The sequence below is a fragment of the Leptidea sinapis genome, chromosome 4 (genome assembly GCF_905404315.1).
Source record: "Leptidea sinapis chromosome 4, ilLepSina1.1, whole genome shotgun sequence".
NCBI classification, from domain to species: Eukaryota; Metazoa; Arthropoda; class Insecta; order Lepidoptera; family Pieridae; genus Leptidea; species Leptidea sinapis.
Genome location: NC_066268.1, coordinates 14,656,573 through 14,679,723, shown reverse-complemented (window position 1 = coordinate 14,679,723; position 23,151 = coordinate 14,656,573). Strand labels below are relative to the sequence as shown.

At 34.8% G+C, this 23,151-nt stretch overlaps 1 protein-coding gene across 1 annotated transcript in view; it reads right to left on the bottom strand.

The window, feature by feature from the left end:
- Positions 1-188: 188 nt before the first annotated feature.
- The window catches only part of LOC126979928 (carboxy-terminal domain RNA polymerase II polypeptide A small phosphatase 1), a 30,793-nt gene continuing 7,830 nt past the window's right edge, over positions 189-23,151 (bottom strand). The window contains exons 3-5 of the mRNA XM_050829524.1: positions 11,697-11,878; positions 9,232-9,385; positions 189-7,762 (exon numbers count right to left, since the gene is read on the bottom strand). Coding sequence (XP_050685481.1) covers positions 7,604-7,762; positions 9,232-9,385; positions 11,697-11,878 — 495 coding nt within the window. The 3' untranslated portion in view covers positions 189-7,603. The remainder of the gene's footprint in view (positions 7,763-9,231; positions 9,386-11,696; positions 11,879-23,151) is intronic.

The window sequence follows — 23,151 nt, the reverse complement described above, 5'->3', positions numbered from 1 at the left end:
ATATATTTAAATCAAATCTTACGTGAATATTAACAAAATATCGGGTCAAGAGGTTTCATATTCTCACGTTGTTTTTGCTGATTTAGTAGGTAGCAGCTAGTTACAAATAATGCCCTCGTAAAATTTTTGCAATTTGCAAAATACCTGCGCTTCTTTTAAAATAATAGGCCACAAATAATAAACATAAATTTTTATTAATTCTATTTATTTCATTTCTATAAAATAACATACCAAATGTCTCTTTTGTACAACGTCATATCAAAAATGTACACCATAATATAAATTCCGTATTAGGTAAATGTTACCCAGCGATGCTCCGGCCCACGGCTGTTAGTGCTTCGTGTAACGAGTACCGATTTCCGGGTATTCTATTATTTCCTCTCACTTGTTTAGCTAAAACTCCGGTCGCGCAGCGGAGACAATATCGGACATTGACCTTTACTACTTGTCACTATTGTACCACAATACCTCCGTTTCGTTCACTCATCGTAAACACGTTTATGGTTATATTAGCTAATTAGTCGACATGGGAAATTATCTCACTCGCGATCGGAATACCTATAGTAATATATCAATAATCTTTCGTTTGTACATCTAAGGCCCAAAGCAGACGAACGACATAATCGGTCAGAAAACAGACATCGAAAGAAGAAAATAAGTATAGGCGTACGAAATACAAACAAGTTAATCAATAAAAAATACATGTTTATTAAATGTGCGTTAAATATAAAGACATCTTATACAGATTGCAGTCGATCATCTGCTGTGTTACCAAACTGTCAAAACAATTATTTTGCGTAGCGGTTAACTTTTTTGCAAATCAAAATATAATTTTTTTTTGCAAAACTAAATCCATTTACCAATATTATAGATTAAAGCCGTTAGTATAAGAGACAATCACATCGACTAACTAAATCACAATAGATTTAATGTATATGCTGGCAAAAATTTATTTTCAAAATATTTAAATACTTCTAACCTTATGATGATTGCACATTACTAACGAACTTATCAACGGACGAAATTTTTAAACAAATAATTATGGCAATAAAAGATAAAATATAATAAAACATAAAAAATCTCTCACTTATATCACGTGACTGTTTTTTGAGTTTATTTTCTATTATAATAATGTATTGGGGTCAAGACTTGCTACCAAATAAATGTTTAAAACTTAATCAAATGCATTCTGAAACATGGTAACGGCTAGGTGGGTGGGCAAATCATAAGGCTGGCCATTCACGAGCGTCCTAACAACATCTCCACTGAACGCCCACGCGCCAAGCCAAACGGCATCGTAGTTAATGCGACCGCCAGAGGCTATTTTGTGTTTACTGTTTAGTTGAAGAGTTGGTATAAATACAACGTAAAAAAGGGCGGGACTGCCTTAGTAAAAATTTATGTATAATCCGGCTAAATTTGAAAGCGAACAGTTACTTTAAAACGTAGTACATTTCGCCTGTCCACGTTTTTTAAAAGATCAGTGCACGTTTCGTACAATTGCTTTTTTCTTAGTTTCGCTAGGCTGGTCTTCTCCGAGATGTCACGCCACAAAATCGTTTGGTGTATCCATTTCAAAATATTTAAATGTCTAATTTTGTTAATTTTTATCAATAGAGTTAAACTGCAGCCAAACACAATAATTCCTATTCAGAATAGGAACTCACTCGAAACCACACATGAACCACCCAGACCAGAAATAGACGGAGCCTAATTGACGCGAAACGCGCCGGGGAATTTTAATTGTGTCCATTTGGATGCAATCGTTTTATCGTGAAGACGTCCGTGAATGTCCAGCTTTAAATAATTAGAATACTATACAGGGTTACATGTAGTTTATCAACAGTGCAGGGGGCCCGTAGGAAATTCTTTTGAGAGGCCCTTGGTGTGCTATGATATTAAAGTTATTGTATGACTTTTTTTATTGGGTTATTTTTATTAGTTAATTATTTTAAGCCCTGTTATAAAATAGAATATTTCATCGAACTTGTAAAGTCACTGCTCGTAATATGTTGCAGCTTTTGTTTGCAAACTAATCATAGAAATATAGATATAATAAAAAATTTGTGAAAGTTGCTACGTCACTCACCAATATCGTTGGAGTACTTAAAATTTATTTTCATTTAGTTTTATATTGTATATTGGTTGCTAACATTCACAAATCTCTATTATATAATTTTATTTGTGTAAGAAATTTCATGAATTAGTTATTTAACATTTAACCCTGTATAAATCTAAGGATACTTCGAAGTTCGAACAAAACGTAAAGCGAAAACAAACTAAACACTACATTATCAAAACAACCAAGACTAAGTTGATGCTTTGTTCGCTATCCGCTACAGCCATTTGTACTTTCTTTAAAATAATTTTATTCACAATAATATTTTAATGCTGGTCAAGAATTGATAATGAGTTTTCAAATATTCTTGGAAGTGGCAGACGAGATAACTAATGAAGAAGGCTCTCATAGTTTTAAATTATGTTCAAATTTAAATTTAGTGCAAAATTAATACAATACTTTTATTACAATAATTTTACCAAAAGCCGTGAAACTCTGGCTGTAAAAATAGTCTCTTTGTAATTACAATTATTATGAAAACTAATTAAGCCTGTAATGTCACAAATTTTATGAAATAAAACTTGCATTACTACCTAACATTTTATTTTTCATAGTTTCACAGTTTAAGAATTTTATTAATAGAATCTATAGAATCAAGTCATTAGTTATCTCATCGGAGAATAAACGAAATTACCTACGTGATAATAATAAATTAACTGCCGATAAATGGCAAATAATTGTCCTGTTAACTATTTACGAACAAGTTAAAATAAATAAAAAAGGCACATCGACACAGATTTATAAAATACACATGCAGCTTACACGTAATGTAATATGGCGGTCGTATTGCCTGCAATCGATTTCAGCAAGCACGACTTTAAGCATAGAACAAGCAGCGCCCCCTAACAGTCGAAATGTAAACTTATTGCGTCGTCATCACTAGTCATAGAAACTTACCTACTTAAATTACAATATAAAAACATTCTGAAAAAACTAAAGTTATAACAACGAACTCCATTCCTCGATTAATTAATTGTTACAAGACATCATAATTACTAATTTACACATACGAAATTAGCCAAATATCAATCGAAGTTTATTGCGTGCATAATTTTATGTTAAATTAACAATTTATTATAAAAATTCACAATAACATGGACGATTATCGGTCACGACTGCTTTATTCGTGAAAAGGTCACTCGTGCCCAAACGCCTTTGAAAACATTCTTTAAAGATCATACTAGTAGCTAATAGTTAATTAATATTACATTCGGTTCAATCTTCAAATAAATCATTTAATAATATAATATTTTCTTTTGTAATATGACGATTATTAAATTAATTAGTTATCTTATTTTTAATCTTAATTTTGTAATGGCGCGATAAGGAAAAAATTTGAATTTACGTCACGATTTTCCGACACTAAGAAGTAAGTAGCTAAATCACCCTGTAGTATAGAGTGAAGTAATATCCGTATAAAAGATACTAAAGTAGGTAAGTACCGTCAACACATTAATAATAGGTAACTATTGTATCCGATCGAAGCACTACAGTTTTGTAGTCAAAGTAGGATTAACTTATGTTGCGGCCACATTGTCGCAATAAGGCCAAATTCGCACTATAGCGATACATATCAATTGATCATTTGGATCGTTTTCAAAGGCCCACCACAACAACAAAATATTTTTTTAAGTATATTCACGGGGACAAGTATAAAATGAATTCTTAAATTAAAACAAGACTATAGCTAACTATAGAAATCAACATATAATGTATATATTACTATAACATCTAGATATATTTATGATTGTTAGTAAATGCTCTATTCTTGTACCGGGCTTGTGATGTGCACTAAAATCCTCAGATAAACTATCATTTTATGAATCAAATAATTTGTAACAATCTTGTTTTCAGTTGGTAGGTACATTTAGTCTTACAAAAGAAATATAAATTATTTATGACAAATATTTTTTTATAAATTTTCTTTGATTCACGCGATTTAAAAAAAAATATTTTGAAAGAAATAAAATGCTATTAATAATAACTGATTTCACGATGAAAATTAATAATTTTAATTTAACTCGATGTTTTGTTATCTTTCCAAAACTACGGGGTGACGAGCGTTTTAGCGGTCATTGAGGTTGACAGGAATCGATAAAGTAATATCACAGTAGTGCAGTTCTAATAAAATTCCAAATACCATCACATGCCTAACACCTTCTAAATTCAAAAAAGTAATAAAGAACCGCCTTATTCAAAAAGCCAACAAAACTAATTTGTTATATATATTACAGCAATTGTAAAGTATTTTATTTGATTGAAAACAGTGACCGTTGTTCTCACTTTCTTGTATGTTCTTCTCACGAGTTCAAATTAAAGTAAATTCAGTAATTTAAAAGAGATATTTGTAATGAAAAATTGTGTTATAAGATTATTTAGTATTTAGATCTGTATGAATGAAACGCTAGTCAACGTTTTGACTATATAAAACTTTCTTGCTTTCTGATTACCACATAATTTTATGCAACTAAAAAAATGCTTTAAGGTAAGGTCAAATATTCTCGATGACAACTGTTGGCCTCGTATAACGGAGAAATACAGAAAAAAACATAAATATATTACACTCCGATACATTTATGAGACAGTGTAATGTGCGGGTTCCTAAGCCCCGCCTGTTTCTGTGGATTTTAGCGCCGATCAACAAATAATTTGTAACTCAAGGACGGTAGAGGACACTGTGATTGGTCGATATGGGCGTTTAAATGTTATCGTCACATTTCACTAATACTAACAAAACCGCTTTACAATCATTCACTAACGCGAAGTCTATAATAATCTTCGCTCAAATACTTACAGATTGTACATTTATATCTTGGTTTGGTTTCAATATACACATGAGGATATTATTACATTTAAAATTAACAATTTTTTGAAAAATGTCGCACTACCCGCATTATCAACCAATCACTCAAAGAATTGGGATGATGACTGAACATCACTAATATTGTATGGTGTATCACAAAGGGTAATGTTAGCGTTATGAATCTACACGTAGCGTACTTAAATACAAGGTATATACATATACCCTAGTCACTAAATAACAAACATGTACATAAACCTTTAACTGAACAGTACATGTGACGATTAACTAAACGTTTCTGCGCCATACAACCATTTGCCGTAAGACTGAATAAAAACAATTTATTTAATCGCCTCCATAATACCTCCAAGCGAGGGGTTATGTAATAATCACCGTAATATTACACCAAAGCCGTCAACAGAGCGGTCGCCTTTATAAAAATCTTATTTACAGGTTACATTTATATAAAATTATATTGCTTATTAATAAATTAAGATATATTTGCCAAGCAAAATAAAACAATAAATAGACAGCATAAACGCTACGATTATTAAAATGAAAATACATACAAAAAAAAAGAGGAAATATTAAAAATGTTCTGTTTCAATTTAGTGCCGAGTGTGCGTTATGTGCTTTCATATAATCGTTCTCCAAATCGTAACTTGCTTATATTAATACTGTAAGCACCATCAAGTTCACTATATAATCAAATCTTATATTAACATATGTCATACAATTGTATACATACCTAAATACTTTGTAAATTGTACGAAGGTCGCAAATCAATTCAAAAAATAAACACACACGTGTGAGGAGTGTCATTCCACTAAAACAATCACCATTAGGATATTTTTTTTTTAAAACGATATGAAATTATCAATTATTTTTACTTTTATATATATTTTTACTTCTTAGTTTCTCTTGTGGAATATTCGCACTTATTTATTTTAATAATGATTGCTTTGTGTCAAACACACCTTTGATTAATATTTGAATAAAAAGCGACACCTACCCACAAATAATATATATATAGTACTTTATTATAATATTGTAAAAAATATACTTAAGTCGTATGTCTCGCTAGCAATATAATATTATCATGGCATCGGCTACTAAAAAACTATTTAATACTGAATTATTGTAAATTCATGTTGGATTCACAGATAATAATAATTTGAAATTAGTTCGAGCTGTTGTTAAGAAAACATTTGTAATATAAAGTATATTTATGCATTATAATATTATAATTTATTTTACTGTAGTCATAAGAATTTGAACATTCAGAACATAGGTTAATGTAAAATTAATTTATATAAATAATCTTTAAAATGTATTCACCCGTTTAATTCTTCTAGAACTTTATAATAATTTATTTAATACGGAACATGCACTGATTTCAATCTGATAAATACAACTATAAATAGACAAATTATTGTCATGAATAAAAATTATTCATCTGAATGTCAATATTTACAAAAGGCAATTTAATGTTTGTTAAACATAATTTTTATTCACAATATGGATTACTTTATCATTTCTTTTATAATTGCTTTTAAACACGAAAATAATTATAAAAATGTATATATATACATGTATACAACTAGTAATAATTGCCAAATGCACTGAGACACTCAAATAAATCTTATTGCAACATACAAATTATAACATGCCATAGATGATAAGTTCTGTTTCTCTCACTCTCAAGTCCAATGCGAACAGAAGAAAACTGGTAAATCTATAATACTATAATATGATACACTGTAGTCAATCGATTTCGAACCTTATGCTCTATACCGTAAGGTATAAGCGTAATACAAATATATTTACACATTTCTCTAGCTGTAAACTTACAATAGCAGTCGAATAAAAAAATTCGTGATTACACCAAAGTCTATAAACAGTGTGAAGTTGTTATTTTATATTATAATACTCGGCAAACAGGGAAATACACTAACTTAACAATATTTGATCCCAAGCACGATATAAAAAGGATAAAATCGGATTTTGTTTCACCATAGCTGATTCAAACCGAAGGTACACAGTACTGTGTACACAAATATGATACAAATCGCAAGCTTAACAGCAATCGAACGTGTGTGAAACTGGGAGTTAATACAAGACATTCACACTGACCACTTACGTACTAAGAAATACCTAAACTGTAAAATAGGTACAAATAGAGTCCTTACTATCCAGAAGGCAAAATTGGCACTTATATAGTTCGCCCCTCGGTTCACGAGCATCCGGATGAACGAGACGACCGGAGAGTTCTTGCTGGGAGCCATGAGAGACGCTTCCAGCTCGTCTGTGGGACACGAGTGATACACCGCGCAACACTTTACCGTGTCCGTTTCGTGTATACGCACTTTGTTTATGTGCGTGTCTCGTAGCGGGAACGATCGTGTGTACGGGAAGTGCGTGTTAGACGCGGCTGCACTCAAACTAGGACGCACTGATTGCGTGCTGTACGCGCTTGTAACCGAACTTGGACGAATTGTTTGCGTGTTATACGCGACTGTGCACGCACTTGCTTGCGTGCTGTACGCACCTGTAACCGAACTTGGACGAATTATTTGCGTGTTGAACGCGACTGTACAGGCATTTGTCCGCATCACTTCGTTGGTGTGCGTTGCGGGCTCGGGGGGAGGTTTGTAAGTACAGTCGAGGGAGATGAACACACGCCGCTACATAGAGGGAGAGGCGTTCTGTGTGGGGTTGTACGGATGGTTGGAGTTCCGCAACACTGTGTACACACTGTCCACTTTGCTGAGTTTCTCGAAGAAAGGTATCAAGTCCAACAACTCAGAGTCTGTCATATCGTCGAACCAGGATACCACAGGAACCTGCGGATACAGTGAATTATTATTATAAAGTAATGAATATAGACAAAAATGATATAGATTTCGTTATAAATATTGTGCTTTGAGGTATTTTAATACGAAAAGATATCTCAAACACTTGATTCTTCGAAAATACGCAATGCACTCTTTAATAACTAAAGTAACAGTAAAGTAATTATCACAGTAAAGTATCACTAATCGGGGCCCGTACACGGATATGACGCTCGGACCAGCTATGGATTCCCTTGCCCCATGACACTTCCACAAGTAACGGTTTTTCAAATATTATTGAAGACTTTCAGTGTGTCTTCAAAGCTTTTCGCGAAGAATTTCTCTTTGCCTTCCAAATGACCGAGGTAGATACTAGGAATCGCTCGGTGACGACACCCAGTTTCTTCAGGCACTCGCATATGATTTCATTCCTGCAAAGCCTAACAGCATCTCTAGTATTGCCATCGACACAAGAATGGATGTAAAAGATGCTGAATATTCAACCTTCTCCCAGTAAGCTATAAGGAAAACTATATGATGGAAATTTTGAAAGAAGTGCTTATGGACAACATTGAATCAAATGCCTTCGCTTTATTATATTTATTAACTAACGTTGATTGCGTTGGGCGACGAGACCAGCAGGTCGTTCAGTTGATGGTAATTGATACACCCTGCCCATTACAATTCAGTGTCGCTCAGGATTCTGAAAACTTCAAAAATTCTGGGAGGCACTACAATTGCGCTCGTCTCCTTGAGACATAAGTTGTTAAGCCTCGTGTGCCCGGTTATTTAGTTATGGCGCCCTTCTGACCAAAACACAATAATGCTTACACATTACTGCTGCTTCATGGCAGAAAAAAGCGCTGTTATGGTACCCATAATGTAGCCGGCATCGTGTGCAAAGGAGAGTGCGACTGGTTAAAGTAGTGGAGTCTATCAAGGTACCAGTGGGAGGCTCCTTTGCACAGGAGAATCCTTTGCACAGGGTTCCGGCTAGTTTATGGCGCCACAACGACGCCTATTTCTGCGAAGAAGCAGTAATGTGTCAACATGACTGTGTTTCGATCTGAAGAGCGCCGTACCTAGTGAAATTACTGGGCAATTGAGACTTAACATCATATGTCTCAAGGTGGCGCAATAAATCCAAAAATTCTGAGCGGCACTGCATTGTAATGGGCAGATCGTATCAATTACCATCAGCCGAACGTCCTGCTCGTCTCGTCCCTTATTTCATTGAAACAATTTTGTTACTGTAAACATTGATATAAAAGAGTGGCAATGAGTTTCTTGCTACTTCTTCTAATTAGCTCAACCCTTTCCGAAGTAGCGGTAGATTCCATAAGGAAAAAAAATTTTTTTTTGACATTCATAAGTGTCATTTCCGTGACCTGCGTGAATAAACTGATTTTGATTTGATTTGATTTGAATAAACTGATTTTGATTTGATTTGACAACAGTAACGGTACAGGCGGGGTACGTACCGCGTTGTCCGGGTGGAAGATGTAGGAAGCGGGCGAGTTGTCGACGATTACGACTCGGCGCAGGTCACGTCCCAGGCTGGTGAGGTCCTTCACGTAGTTGCCGCGGTGGAACACGCAGCTGTCGCGGAACAGGCGCGCGCGGAACACGCCCCATCTGGAAGATAACAACAGTACCTTCTGAATACGTGTATCTTAATTTTTTTTTTAGTAAAGATACGGTCACACAGGACGGTCAGCTGATGGTGATTAATGCGCCCTGCCCATTACAATGCAGTGCCGCTCAGGATTATTGAAAAACCCCAAAAATTCTGAGCGGCACTACAACTGCGCTCGTCACCTTGAGACATAAGATGTCAAGTCTCATTTGCCCAGTGATTTCACTAGCTACGGCGCCCTTCAGACCGAAAGCAGTCATGCTTACACATTAGCAGTAATAGGCGCCGTTGTGGTACCCATAATCTAGCCGGATTCCTGTGCAAAGGAGCCCACTGGTAAAAGTATATCTTTATTTAGAACAAACAAATATAATGAACAAATTTGCAAAAAAATATCTTAATGTTTATATATTATATAATTCCTCTGTACGTGTGTTCACAGTAAACTCCTCCTAAACCGTTGGACCAATTTGAATGAGTTTTTTTGTGTGTGTTCAAGTGGAATCAAGGATGGTTTAGATTCACAATTGAAATACCTAATAAACGGCTGGGCCGATTTTAATGCTTTTTTGTGTGTTCCAGTGAATTTGAGAATGGTTGAGATTCCCAATTTAGTCCATAAATAATTCTGCTGCCTATGTGTATGTTCGTGAACTCTTTCTTACGGCTGGACCGAAATTTCAAATTTAAGACGTGTGTACTGTGTGTACAATGCCTGTCGGGTCCGCTAGTATGAATATTATTTACATGAGTAATTTAATTAAAACTAATATACATGAGGAACCAATTGTAATAACTACAGTTATGCTTATTTTAAATCAACATAATAAGGTGTTTATAGTGTTTTGTGTGAAAGTAAGTATATATTTATTTAGAAGAAACACTACAAATACAAGGAAACATTTACAAAATATAAGAACATATAATGCGAACAAATTTTGAAAAAATATCTTTATATGATACAATAATAATAATATTGATACAGTTTTTACACAAATTATCTTGCCCCAAATTTAAGCATAATATAAAGCCTGTGTTATGGGTTACAAGACAATGATATATTTAATACAATAAACTTACTTAAACATACATAAATTCATATGAACATACATATAAACATACATAAATACATTAAAACATCCATGGCTCGGAAACAAACATCCATATTCATCATATAAATGCTTGCACCTACCGGGATTCGAACACGGGACCTCTAGCTTAGTAGGTAGGATCGCTAACCACTCGGCTATATAGGTTGTCTATTATATAAATAAAATATATACGAGTAATCTAATTAAAACGAATATACATCAGGACCCAATGGAAAAAAACTAAAGTAAGACTTATTTTAGATGAATATAATAAGATGTTTGCAGTGTTATGTCCCAAAAAGGTTTGCTACTCAACATATTAGTTGGGTGTAATCCAACACTGATTATCAGTAGCTACCAAGAAGGCGGCCATTGCGATGACACGTGTCTGTCACTGGAATACTCGCCTCGAGTTCCCTTGAGATAATTGCATATGTTTCCTCTGGGTGTTTGTAATGCTAATCATAATTACAGAAGGAAAGAATTAATTTATGTACATATAAATATAATTAAAGTGTGTGTTTGCATATATTTGCACAATGTATACAGGTATATATCAAAAATTCTAGTAATCCCATACTAAGTGTATTGGGATTGTAAATATTAATATTTTGGAAACTTCTCGTTTGAATTGATGTAATTTTACTGATTAGGCATCGATTTTCGAGAGTTTAAATTTTTTTGATATCTGTAATAGTTACGGAATAATCGCCTGGTCACCTTTACGATTACACCCTGTTTATAAATTGCCAGCTGACCCGACAGACACTGTTCTGTCAATCTCTAGGCAAGTCTATCCATTGGTGAAAACAGCATGAAAATCGATGCAGCAGTTTTTGAGTTTATCGCGAACAGACAGACGCGACGGTAGACTTTGTTTTGTAATATGTACTGATAATTGATAATTCCATATTCGAATTCTGAATTCCACCTTCGCCCGACACGCCACAAGTTAGGATATCATCCCCAACATCTGGATGTGTGGCGGTCCTCTACAGTGAGATTTTCAAGGAGCTTTCTTCCACGTACTACAAGCTTCCATGTGCGGTGTTTCCGGGACGATACGACATGGGTACCTTCAAAAAAGCGCGTACACCTTCCTTAAAGGCCGACAACGCTCCTCTGGTGTTGCAAGAGTGTGTGGGCGGCGGTGATCACTTAACACCAGGTGACCCGCACGCTCGTTTGTCCTCCTATTCCCTATTAAAACCCCTCCCACCTGTCGAGCAGGTCGGCGACCGGGTCCGCGTACTTGGCGAGCGAGGCTGTGAACAACACACACTCGTACAGCTCGCCGCAGCGCCGCAGGAACTCGTCCACGTGCGGCCGCTTCAGCACGTACACCTGGTGCACGGCGCCGTCGATCTCCACCGGCACAACGAAGTCCGCATTGTTTATTGGCTGGAATTAAACAACTCTAATTACAATTAGCAGAAATTATAACAACTCGAATTACAATTTACAGATATTATAACAACTCGAATTACAATTTACAGATATTATAACAACTCGAATCGTTCTTGTCTGCAAATGTAATAACTCAAATTGTTATTCGTCGGAAATGTAATAATTCAAATTTTAATCAGCTGGAATAGTAACATGACACATAAAAATTCAATGGAATCATTACAACTATAATTGTTGTTGGCTGCGAATTTTGACAACTCAAATTGTTGTTGACTGGAAAAGTAACAATTCGAGTTCTAATTCGTTGGAATTGTAATAACTCATTTTGTAATTTGCTGCAATGATTACTATAGTTGTAATTGACTGAAGTTTTCACTACTAATAGTGCTGGCTCATTTGTACAACTTTTAGTATAAAAATTTGAAATTTTATAATATTTAAAAAGAACTAATATATCGATTTCAATCTATTTTTTAAATTTATTTTCAATAATATATTAATCAATCACAAACACTATATCACCAATGCACAGCATATACCAATTGAACTTTTCACTGAATCCATTCAATTTCACTAATAAGATCTACACAGCACTAATATTGCACAATACGTCAGCTGTATAGCTACAGATATACTGTTATAAGCATTTAGGTGACGCGAACTCACGAGATCTCACCCATCCAAAAAGTGTCTAACTATATATTTATTTTTGAATTATTTATCAAGTGCGCCAGTCATGAGCATGCCGGTGACGCAAATCGATAAGATTTTTCCCCTAACAGAAAGCGGCTAGATAAATTTTCACTATAAAAATCAACGACGCAAAAGAAACCCTAGGCAGAGGACCCCTATAAGCTCCACTACGACGTGATGTCACTCTTATGGGCAAATAATAATTCCTTATTGTATTCTGAGAAGGGCGATGTTAGCTGCGCTGCAGTTTATACTTTTTCAGCTATCATCGTTTTTACTTGTTTGTATTAGCTTTGTTAAATTGTTCCAAAAAAATTTTTTATTATTTTATTATTATTATTATTATAAATTCTACCGCTAAACACCATTTTTCTATCTATCTTCTCGTTCCGACACATTAACCCATAAAAAATGTAACAATGAGGACGAGGATTGTTAAAATGTAGCACGAGTATAGATAAACATAATTTATAATGTCAAGAAACATAGAACCTAAAGTAATTATCGTCGACATTCAACGTGATTATCATCCGGAGTTAACGTCTATTGTACAGAGCTAATTATACGTTAATACTCGTTTTATATGTTACACTGTTAGCACGGACTTTAAGTGGGATTTGTTATAATTATAACCAATTTGTCTGTGGATACTCTGACTCATGCTTGATAACAGTCTTAGGCGTCTCGGTTTGAAGCATTTTGTGCGTATTTTTTTTTACTGCGCAGTATAAATTGTACAATGCGCGCATGTAGTTTACCAGTAAACGAACCATAAATAAAAAAAAATGTTATTTTAAGGTGATATTCGGATATTCCTCACTTCTGCGATCAATTATACATTAACATAATATACATAATTGTAATCACAAGAAGAAGTCAGAAAAGTCTCTCAAGAAAATACCAAGATTTACGATCAATACGTCACTCGGACGGTTGGCTCAGTTGGAAAAACCGAAATTACTATTAATGTATTATAAATCCATTAAATAGGGCATTTTGATACGACTGCGGAAAGTTTATCATCCTTCACGAGTCCGAGTTTGTTGTAGCCAAGTCGAAGGCGTCAACAACCTTAGGTACCTATTCGTATTGAGTATGGTTGCAGGTTTTATGCAGGGAAATTTCCATATTATACAAACAAGAATTCCGAAGTAAAACAAAATATTAATTCATAAAAATGTTCAAGAACGAAATGAAATTAGGAAATAAACAAGAAATCACCGTTCGCGTAACGCTAGCGTCCGTTCGTTTGCATTCACCAGCTTACTCCCTAAGTCAAGATGGCATAAAGTAGTTTTACTTGAATAGTTTTGGTAGATTTTTTGTTACAAAGGAATGGGACGAGCATAATAACTCAAACGGCAATCCTGAACGGCATGGCACTTTGTGACATTTTTTTTTATGGAATCGGAGGACAAACGAGCGTACGGGTCACCTGGTGTTAAGTGATCACCGCCGCCCACATTCTCTTGCAACACCAGAAGAATCACAAGAGCGTTGCCGGCCTTTAAGGAAGGTGTACGCGCTTTTTTTGAAGGTACCCATGTCGTATCGTCCCGGAAACACCGCCCAAGCTCATTCCACAGCTTTGTAGTACGAGGGAGAAAGCTCCACTTGAAAACCGCACTGTGGAGGACCGCCACACGTCCAGATGGTGGGGATGATATCCTAATTTGTGGCGTGTCGTGCGAAGATGGAAATCGGCGGCAGGAATCAGGTTAAAAAAAAATCTTGTTAAAAATCAGGTGAAAAATCTTGTACTAAAACGAGACATTATTTTCAAGTGAAAATACTATACCGCACTATTTTATTTTGCCATGCCGTTAACATAGGACTGAATAGCGGTAAACTATGTATTTTATGAGCGCTTTACTCAATGCCCATGTATACACGTCGATATTATATTTATACATACTTATCGCTGGTATCTCTGTCGTCCGCGTCATGTTGGCTCCCGGCCATTAGATTAGATCAATCACTCAAGACAGCAGGAGATTTATTCGTTACACAATACGTTTAGATTAAATTAAACCAATGCATTTTAAAATGTTTCTTGTTTGTGACTCTCAAGGACTCGTCATCGCCCGAACCATAGAAATCTTAATATGAAGGTAATTGGGCGTTATAACTGCTAATTACTTACGGGTGACTGTCGTCTCTTAATACCTACATACATTACAATGCTACTTATGCTTGAGACGTTCCGGATATTGAGGGTTTTGTGCATCAATGGTATGAAAAAATGTCACAATGAACAGCAGCAGCAGATACAGTAATTACGAGTAATTCTTTTTCGTCGTCACACCGAGTTTTACAGTTTACTACACCCTTTCATTAATATTAGTGATCCCTTGGAGGGGGAGCCACAATATCTTCCACAATCATTGATTAACTAAACTATCGAGAATGCCGAGATGCTAAAAATATAAATTGATATATCACTAATATTATTAACGACAGGGTGTAGTAAAACCCGTGGGATGACGACGAGGAAAAAAAATTACTCGCAGTCACACTGGTGTGAGCACGAGTCGAGAACGCTAAAAAACAGTTTGCAAACATCACTATTCCATGAGAAAAATCGAGTTACTGTAAAATGCGAACAAGTCTTTGAACACGAAGAATGTTAAGCTTGAAATATACTGGATCATACTTGAAATATACATAGGTAAGTAAGGATGCTGTATGTAAGGCTGATTACACAACAAAATCACAGTAAAAGACACCACAAATCTGCACTGCTCAAACGACTAATTAACTTCAAGAGCCAAAAATCTAAGCAATTGGACAGCCATAATCTAGTCCCAGACTATGATTATTATATAACAATAACATTGACCGTACAATATTGTATATTTGATTAAAAAGAGCGCAAAAAATATTGCTGGGAGAGTTCCTTGCGGTGTATCTTTTCCGTCAGAGCGCCATTAGTTTCCGAAGCGGTGGAAATGATCGAAGCGACATCAAAAAGAATCAATTTTGAGTAAAATGAATTGTCCATAATGATGGCAGTTATTTTGCAGGTAGGTTTCCCATGTATTGCTTAAACGGAATCGACGACACAGACCCATGGAACGCTGAGTTTCTAGAAGTCAGCAACCAAACAGTTTAGCTACCACGATTTGTTTTATAGGCCTGTATAAATATTTACATTAAAAAATCAATACGGTGCACAAAAAATAATTGATACGAGTCACAATAAATATTCCGTCATTCAGAAGTACTCAAATTGTGGAGATAAGCGGCGGTTATACACATAAATTACTATAAATAACCATAATAAAAAGCATATAATAATATAAAGGATTTCACGGTAACTTGAAATATTTTAATTATTTTGAATGTTGCTTTGGCTCCATACAGGGTTTTCCATAATCAATGCGTCTGATTGAGTCATTAACTTTATTATATGTTGGACCTTGAATCAACTCAACCAATTATGTGGTTATTTGCATTTAAAATTTCACTATGGTGTTATTAAGATTCAGTGGCGTAAAGTGAATATACAAAGCCATAATACAACCACTCCCACTCAACACCATAGGGAGGAGGGGATGGCTGAAAACAGCGCTGCATCGAAACATGAATCCATGATTCCTTGTCAGATGAAGCTGAGCCTTTTCCTTTAGCCTATTGTTTCATCGCGTAGCCTAATTATTCATTTTATTTTTGTAATGTTTTGTATGGCAATAAAGAATTTATATATTTAAATCATATGTCATATGCGACCTACAACTTCTAACTGCCAAAATACTTTGCAAAGACACAATATTATTTTTTGTGACAACCCTAGCATTGTTTCACACGGTGCCTCCCTAGTACATAGTACATACACCGCAAACAAGGTCACTGCTCACCACAAGACATGCCCATCTAACACAACGCACGGCCAATGATGCACGCGGACAATGAAAACCCATGCTCCATAAAGCATTTTCCTTCCCTTTATGACTATAATCTATATCTATAAAGAATAGCTGTTCGATAGTCTCGCTAAAACTCGAGAACGGATGGACCGATTTGGCTAATTTTAGTCTTGAATTATTAGTCCAGAGGTTTAAAAGAAATGAATAAATATGAAAATACTCGGAATTAAATAAAAACAACAATTTTGATTTCCTTTAATGTGTCCCCCGTGCGTCGTTCAGAAATCAAATAAAATAATACTTAGTTTAAAATGAATAACTATTTAGAATTTTTATATCTTTCTAACTTTATTAGGAGGTTAAAAATGAAATTCCTTAAAACACGGGTAATAACACTTAAAAAAGATTCCTTTTGTTTGTTTTAAGTTTATTTTATACAAAAAGTTAGGTCTTTTATTGAGGCATTGAGGCAGTACGAAGTCAGCTACCCGGCAGGTCAGCTAGTGACAAATAAATATTGCGTGCACAAAGGGTAACAACCATAGACTTACAGTGTACTAGCGTATAAACAAACGAAGCATGCGAGAGAAAAGAACATCGAAAAAGTCGAATCCATTGTTACTATAACCGATTTTGTTTGACGTAAATTATAAGTCAGCCATGCTTGACATTAGCTCGATAGTATTTTGAATATTAAGGCTGGTTTGCACCAACTAACTTTAGCAATAACAAACATGTTAAGTACCGCTTGAGCAAGAAATTGTGTTGCACCATTTGACAATTTTTAGACGACGTCATAACTTTAACTGTCAAATCTTCGCCGGTTAAAGTTAATGTTAAGTAGCTAAATAGCGACCTGTCAAAAGTTTCAAATAAATAATCGATATTGACTTGATATTTTAAGAGTTTTTGCGCCCATTCTTCTCAGGTCTGAGGCATTCATTTTGGAATGGGTGGTAGTTTTTTGACTTTCAATAAGTGATGTCACATCCAATTTTGAATAAAAATATTTGAATTTGAATTTAACTTTTTAACTTCAGCTATGCCAAGGAATACGATGGTGCAACAGTCTATGTTAAAGTCAACGTAACTGTTTTCGTTAAATTTGACTTAAACATTAACTATAACAGCTAAAATAATGCAGCCCGGCCTAAGCCACTACTGGATCTGTGGCGTTCCATATTGCGGTGACAAAGGTTCATACGATATGGTGGCAACATTAGCTGAGGCGTTTTTAAATGTAAGCATACTAAAACATACCGTCGCGTTAACGCGGGCGAGACAGTCAGAAGTGGGATAAGGACAATTGCAGCTCTGAATGAAAATTGTGAGTAAAACTAAAAAATCGGGGTTTCGTTCTCAGCAATTTCCTCCTCAACAAATTTTTCAATCGAAACGAAATTTGTTTATTTATTTATTTTATGGAAAAGGAGGACAAACGAGCGTACGAGTCACCTGGTGTTAAGTGATCACCACCATATCGTCCCGGAAACACCGCACAAGGAAGCTCATTCCACAGCTTTGTAGTTCATGGAAGAAAGCTCTTTGAAAACCGCACTGTGGAGGACCGCCACACATCCAGACGGTGGGGATGATATCCTATTTTGTTTGAAAACAGAATGGGAAGGAAATATTCTGTGCCCGATTGTTTTGATTTTTTCTCTTATTGGTGTCTGAAGTGTATACTAGGCTTCTGTTTACGGTTCACAATTAATGATTATACAGTTTAATGCACTTCATGAAGTACTCTTTGAAGCACTTACAAAAACAAGAAAAAAAACAAGAACTTAAAAAGAGAGACACATATTGATGATATTGATATTATTTAGACTAGAGCCGAGAATGATTGAACCTTTTGAAAAATGGGCTCTAAGGTATGCTTTCAAGAGGGCCCTTCCTTCCGGTCCTGTCTATCATCACCACGAGCGTAGTCGAAAAGCAAGTTGTATCATTCAACGCGTGCTAACGACAAGCAAGATAAACCAATAACATTGAACGAAAAAAAGTATGCAGAAATTCCATGAAACTTCTTCTAGGAAATACGTATTTGAGAAATCCTTACAAATTTGTTAAATAAATGTTTTTAAAATAGAATCTCCGTTACGTACGCGAGGTTTCTATCGCAATGTTTTCTTTACTTTAAATTTATGAGTACACTAGTAGTTACCCGTCGCATTCGCAACTAAAGGTTTTATCTCAATAAAATGTTTAATATGAGGATAATCATGAGAGTTATCATACTGAAACATGCAGGCCTGTCAGCCATTAAGTTGGCATAGCGACATCCCATTCTGCACGGACGCACGCCTTATAACACTAGAAATAAGGGATTGCTTGTAACTAATTCTAGTAGGCTTCATAAGATACATAATAGCATTAAGGGTAAATGTATACACGATTACAATAAAGTCCCAGACACTGTTCAGGCATTATCTATAAATAAATTTAAATGGTTTATAAAAAAAAATGGCTCTGTCGTAAATCCTATTACTCCACAGCTGAATATCTAAATGATCGGACAGCCTGGGACTAGATTGTGATTATTTTATAGCGATAGAATGACTGTACAATATTGTATATTTTTATTGAAAAGAGCGCAAAAAAAAGAATGCGGTGTGTGTCCGAAGCGGTAGTAGTATCTAGTATATTAGAAATGACATCAAAATCAATTTTGAGAAAATAAATGCCTTTTATGCCAAGAAAGGGAAGATATTAGTAGGATTATGAACAGCCAAAGTGCAGTAAAATTAGTGCAGAAAGCAGATAATTGGAGGGTTATATTTAACTTGTTTCTTGAAATTTATACTTTCTGCTTTGATGGAATAATATTTTTAATAACATACATTCAAGGCTCGCACGTCTGAAGGGCAAGTATAAGGGCACAATACACTGAAACACGAATAGCATAGCGTATGTTACAGCAGTGACGTCATTGGCGTTTTATGACAATTGATAGGTTCCACCTTCGCACGACACGCCACAAATTAGGATATCATCCCCACCATCTGGATGTGTGGCGGTCCTCCACAGTGCGGTATTCAAGGAGCTTTCTTCCTCGTACTACGAAGCTGTGGAATGAACTTCCTTGTGCGGTGTTTCCGGGACGATACGACATGGGTACCTTCCAAAAAAGCGCGTACACCTTAAAGGCCGGCAACGCTCCTGTGATTCCTCTGGTGTTTCAAAAGATTGTGGCCGGCGGTGAACACTTAACAACAGGTGACCCGTACGCTCGTTTGTCCTCCTATTCCATAAAAAATAGGTGGTAATAATAATATACTTTGAACTACTCTGGCTAATTATATTATACATTACAAGTAGACTACGGAAACACGTTTCAATAAAAGGCATAAAAGGCATTTATTTCTCAAAATTTATTCCTTTAGTTTTTGATGTGAATTTCTTATATACTACTACTACCACCGCTTCGGAAAGAAATGGCGCTCTCTGAGAGAAGGAGCGGCGCGAGAAACTCTACCAGCATTCTTTTTTTGCGCTCTTTTTAATAAAAATTAAGAATATTGTACTGTCATTGCTATTGCTATAAAATAATCATAATCTAGTCCCAGGCATTCCGATCACTTAGATATACAGCTGTGGAGTAGTAGGATATACGACATAGCCATTTTTTAATAAAACATTTCGATTTATTTATGGATAATGCCTCAACAGTGGCTGGGAGTTTATTATAAAAGTGTTAGTTTCAATTTCTAGTGTTATAATAATGAAAATCACTATAAAGAGCAAAAAGGTGACGGTGAAATATTTGATTGTGATATTCAAATTCAAAAACGCTTTATTCATGCAGGTCACGGAGATGACACTTATGAAAGTCAAACAAAAAATTGTTTCTTATTGAATTTACCGCTACTTCGTAAAGGGTTGAGCTACTGAGAAGAAGTAGCAAGAAACTCATTGCCACTCTTTTAAGTCAAGATTTACATTTTAATTGTTTTACAAATCATTTCAATTACAATATATGCAAAGTGACGCAACAAAAATACTCAAATGTCAAAAACTGAAAGGCTTACACGAGTAAGTCAAAAAAAGAAATAAAAGTAAATTAATACTTATAAACACAAGAGTTATTGAGTATAGAAGATGCATCAATCCACACTTACCGTAAATAAATAGAGGCATTAAAAGGCATAAAAGGCATTTATTTTCTCAAAATTGATTCCTTTAGAATTCTTTTTGATGTCATTTCTAATAACTACTAGATACTACTACCGCTTCGGAAACAAATGGCGCTCTGAGAGAGAAGAAGCGGCGCAAGAAACATTATGTGAGCATTTCATAAAATAAAATATATAATAACTTTGACTTTAAAGGAAATAATAATAATAAAAAACACATCAAGCAGACCTCCCGGTAACAAGATAATCCAGCCACCCGATATGATAGTGTTTCAAATTAAACATTTTAATTGCGAGTCACATCTTAAAACAAAGGCTGGCAAACACGGCGTAGCATCTTTAAAGGGCTTATGTACGAATAATACATAATTTTAGACATTAGGTCGGATTTTATTATCATAATATTAGTTACGTTGGTAAAAAATGAATAAAAAATATTCTTTAAGAACACACTATGTAGTAAATATCAAAGGCTTCTTCTAATGTTTACTGCAATTTGGAATATATGATTATAAGGTTGTATTGCGGTTGGACTCCGTGACACATAAGTGACATGGTGGTATGTACCTAGTATTTTTCACTTAATTCAAATTTTATTATTTACATATTTTTATTTAATTGCATGTTTTTATTTAAACATTAATTTATATGTTTAAAATTGCTTAGACTTTACTCACGTCAAATTTAGCTGAGTATGACAAAACACGGCTTTGACTTTTGCATTGGGCTGTCATAGGTTAAAATATAAAAGCGGCCGAGTGCGAGTCGTCGCATGAAGGGTTCCGTATCAGCAAGTAACATAGTATAAAAGTTATATAGAAAAGAAAATGATATTAAATTATTTAAATGAAAAAGGCAAAAAATCACTACTTACTACATCTTATTCAAACGAATTTTCGGTGTAAGTTTGTATGGTACCTACCTAATATATAGTACATCATATATTTTTTTTAGATTTATCATTCTCTTAGAAGTTACAGGTGGGGGGGGGACACATTTTACCACTTTCGAAGTGTCTCTCAAGCAAACTATTCAGATTAGAAAAGAATTATATGAACTCAATATAATTTTTCAAGACCTATTCATAGGGTATACGTATGAGTTTGATGAAAAAAAAATTTTTAGTTACAGTTGAAAGTTCTAAGTATGGACAACTCCCAAAATTTGTTTTTTTTTTCAATTTTTGTGTGAAAATCTTATGCGGTTCACAATACATCTACTTACCCAGTTCCAACAGTATAGTTTTTAAAGTTTCGAAAAAAAGTGGCTGTGACATACACGGCCAGACAGAACGAATCTATAAGGGTTCCGTTTTTTGCGATTTGGCTAAGGAACCCTAAAAACGTAATCAAAGATTACGCTAAGCTTAAACTCAGCTAAGTTATACGTAAGTAAAGTCTAAGTAGTTAGTCTAAGTCCGCTCTATAGATCTCAGCCTAAGTCTGCTCTATAAATTGTCCGTATAAGGGCCCCATTCGCATTAGTCATCGAAATTAATTCCAAAATAACAGAGGTCTGAACTATTTCTAGATTCTCGTTCTTTGTACATTGTATGTCGCTTCCATAACATTAGGTAAAGTGAATTTACGACACCACGTTTTTTTACAAACACTTGTAATAAGTGCTGACCCGTCAAAGGTTATTTTGCCATATAAATAATTAATATCCGGACGACTGAGCCTTGCTCGGATTTTTAAGAATGTAAATTTTTTTAAACATTGTAGTTTTATCCGTGTTTTTATGAGAATCAGCTACAATAACATTAGAATACAAAGGTAAATTTCGCCAAGACTATAATAGCTCAGATGGGACATTGGGTGATCCGGAAAGCAGAAGACCCTGATTCGATTTTTGTTGAAGTTTTGTACATTCTTAAAAATCCAAGGCTCGGTCGTCCAGATATTTATATTATAAACCTTGCTAGAAAAGCAATGCACACCTCTGAGTGCCAGCATCCTGTAAGATGCAGCAAACGACTTCGTTAATGTAAGTAATTAATGATATAATTCACGGTCTTAACACTATCGGATAAAACTCAAGTATCAATGATAAATCTATAAAGATAAACCTCACAATAACCAGTGATGTCCTTCATTGTCATTCTCTTTACAAACACGAAGCACGTTTTGCGTTTCAATACGAAAATGGAAACAATACGATGCACAGACATCCTCTATAAATAATTGCTTGTCCTATTTTGATACTTTCTATTGCAGTATTAAAATGAAACGTACATTTTTATAAATGTTGAGATCCCGGGAATTCGGGAGTCTGAATTGAGTCTCTTATTTATTTATGGTATATGTGGATGATGATGCAGCTAATGTACTCAATAATTTTTGTATTAATTTACATTTAATTTTTTGACTTACTCGTGTAAGTCATTGACTATTTGACGTTTGAGTGTGTCTGTTGCATCATTTTACATAATATTATATTGTAATTTGAAATGATTTGTAAATCGATGTACTTAAATGTAAATCTTGATATAAAAGAGTGGCAATGAGTTTCTTGCTACTTCTTCTCATTAGCTCAACCCTTTACGAAGTAGCGGTAGATTCAATAAGATAAA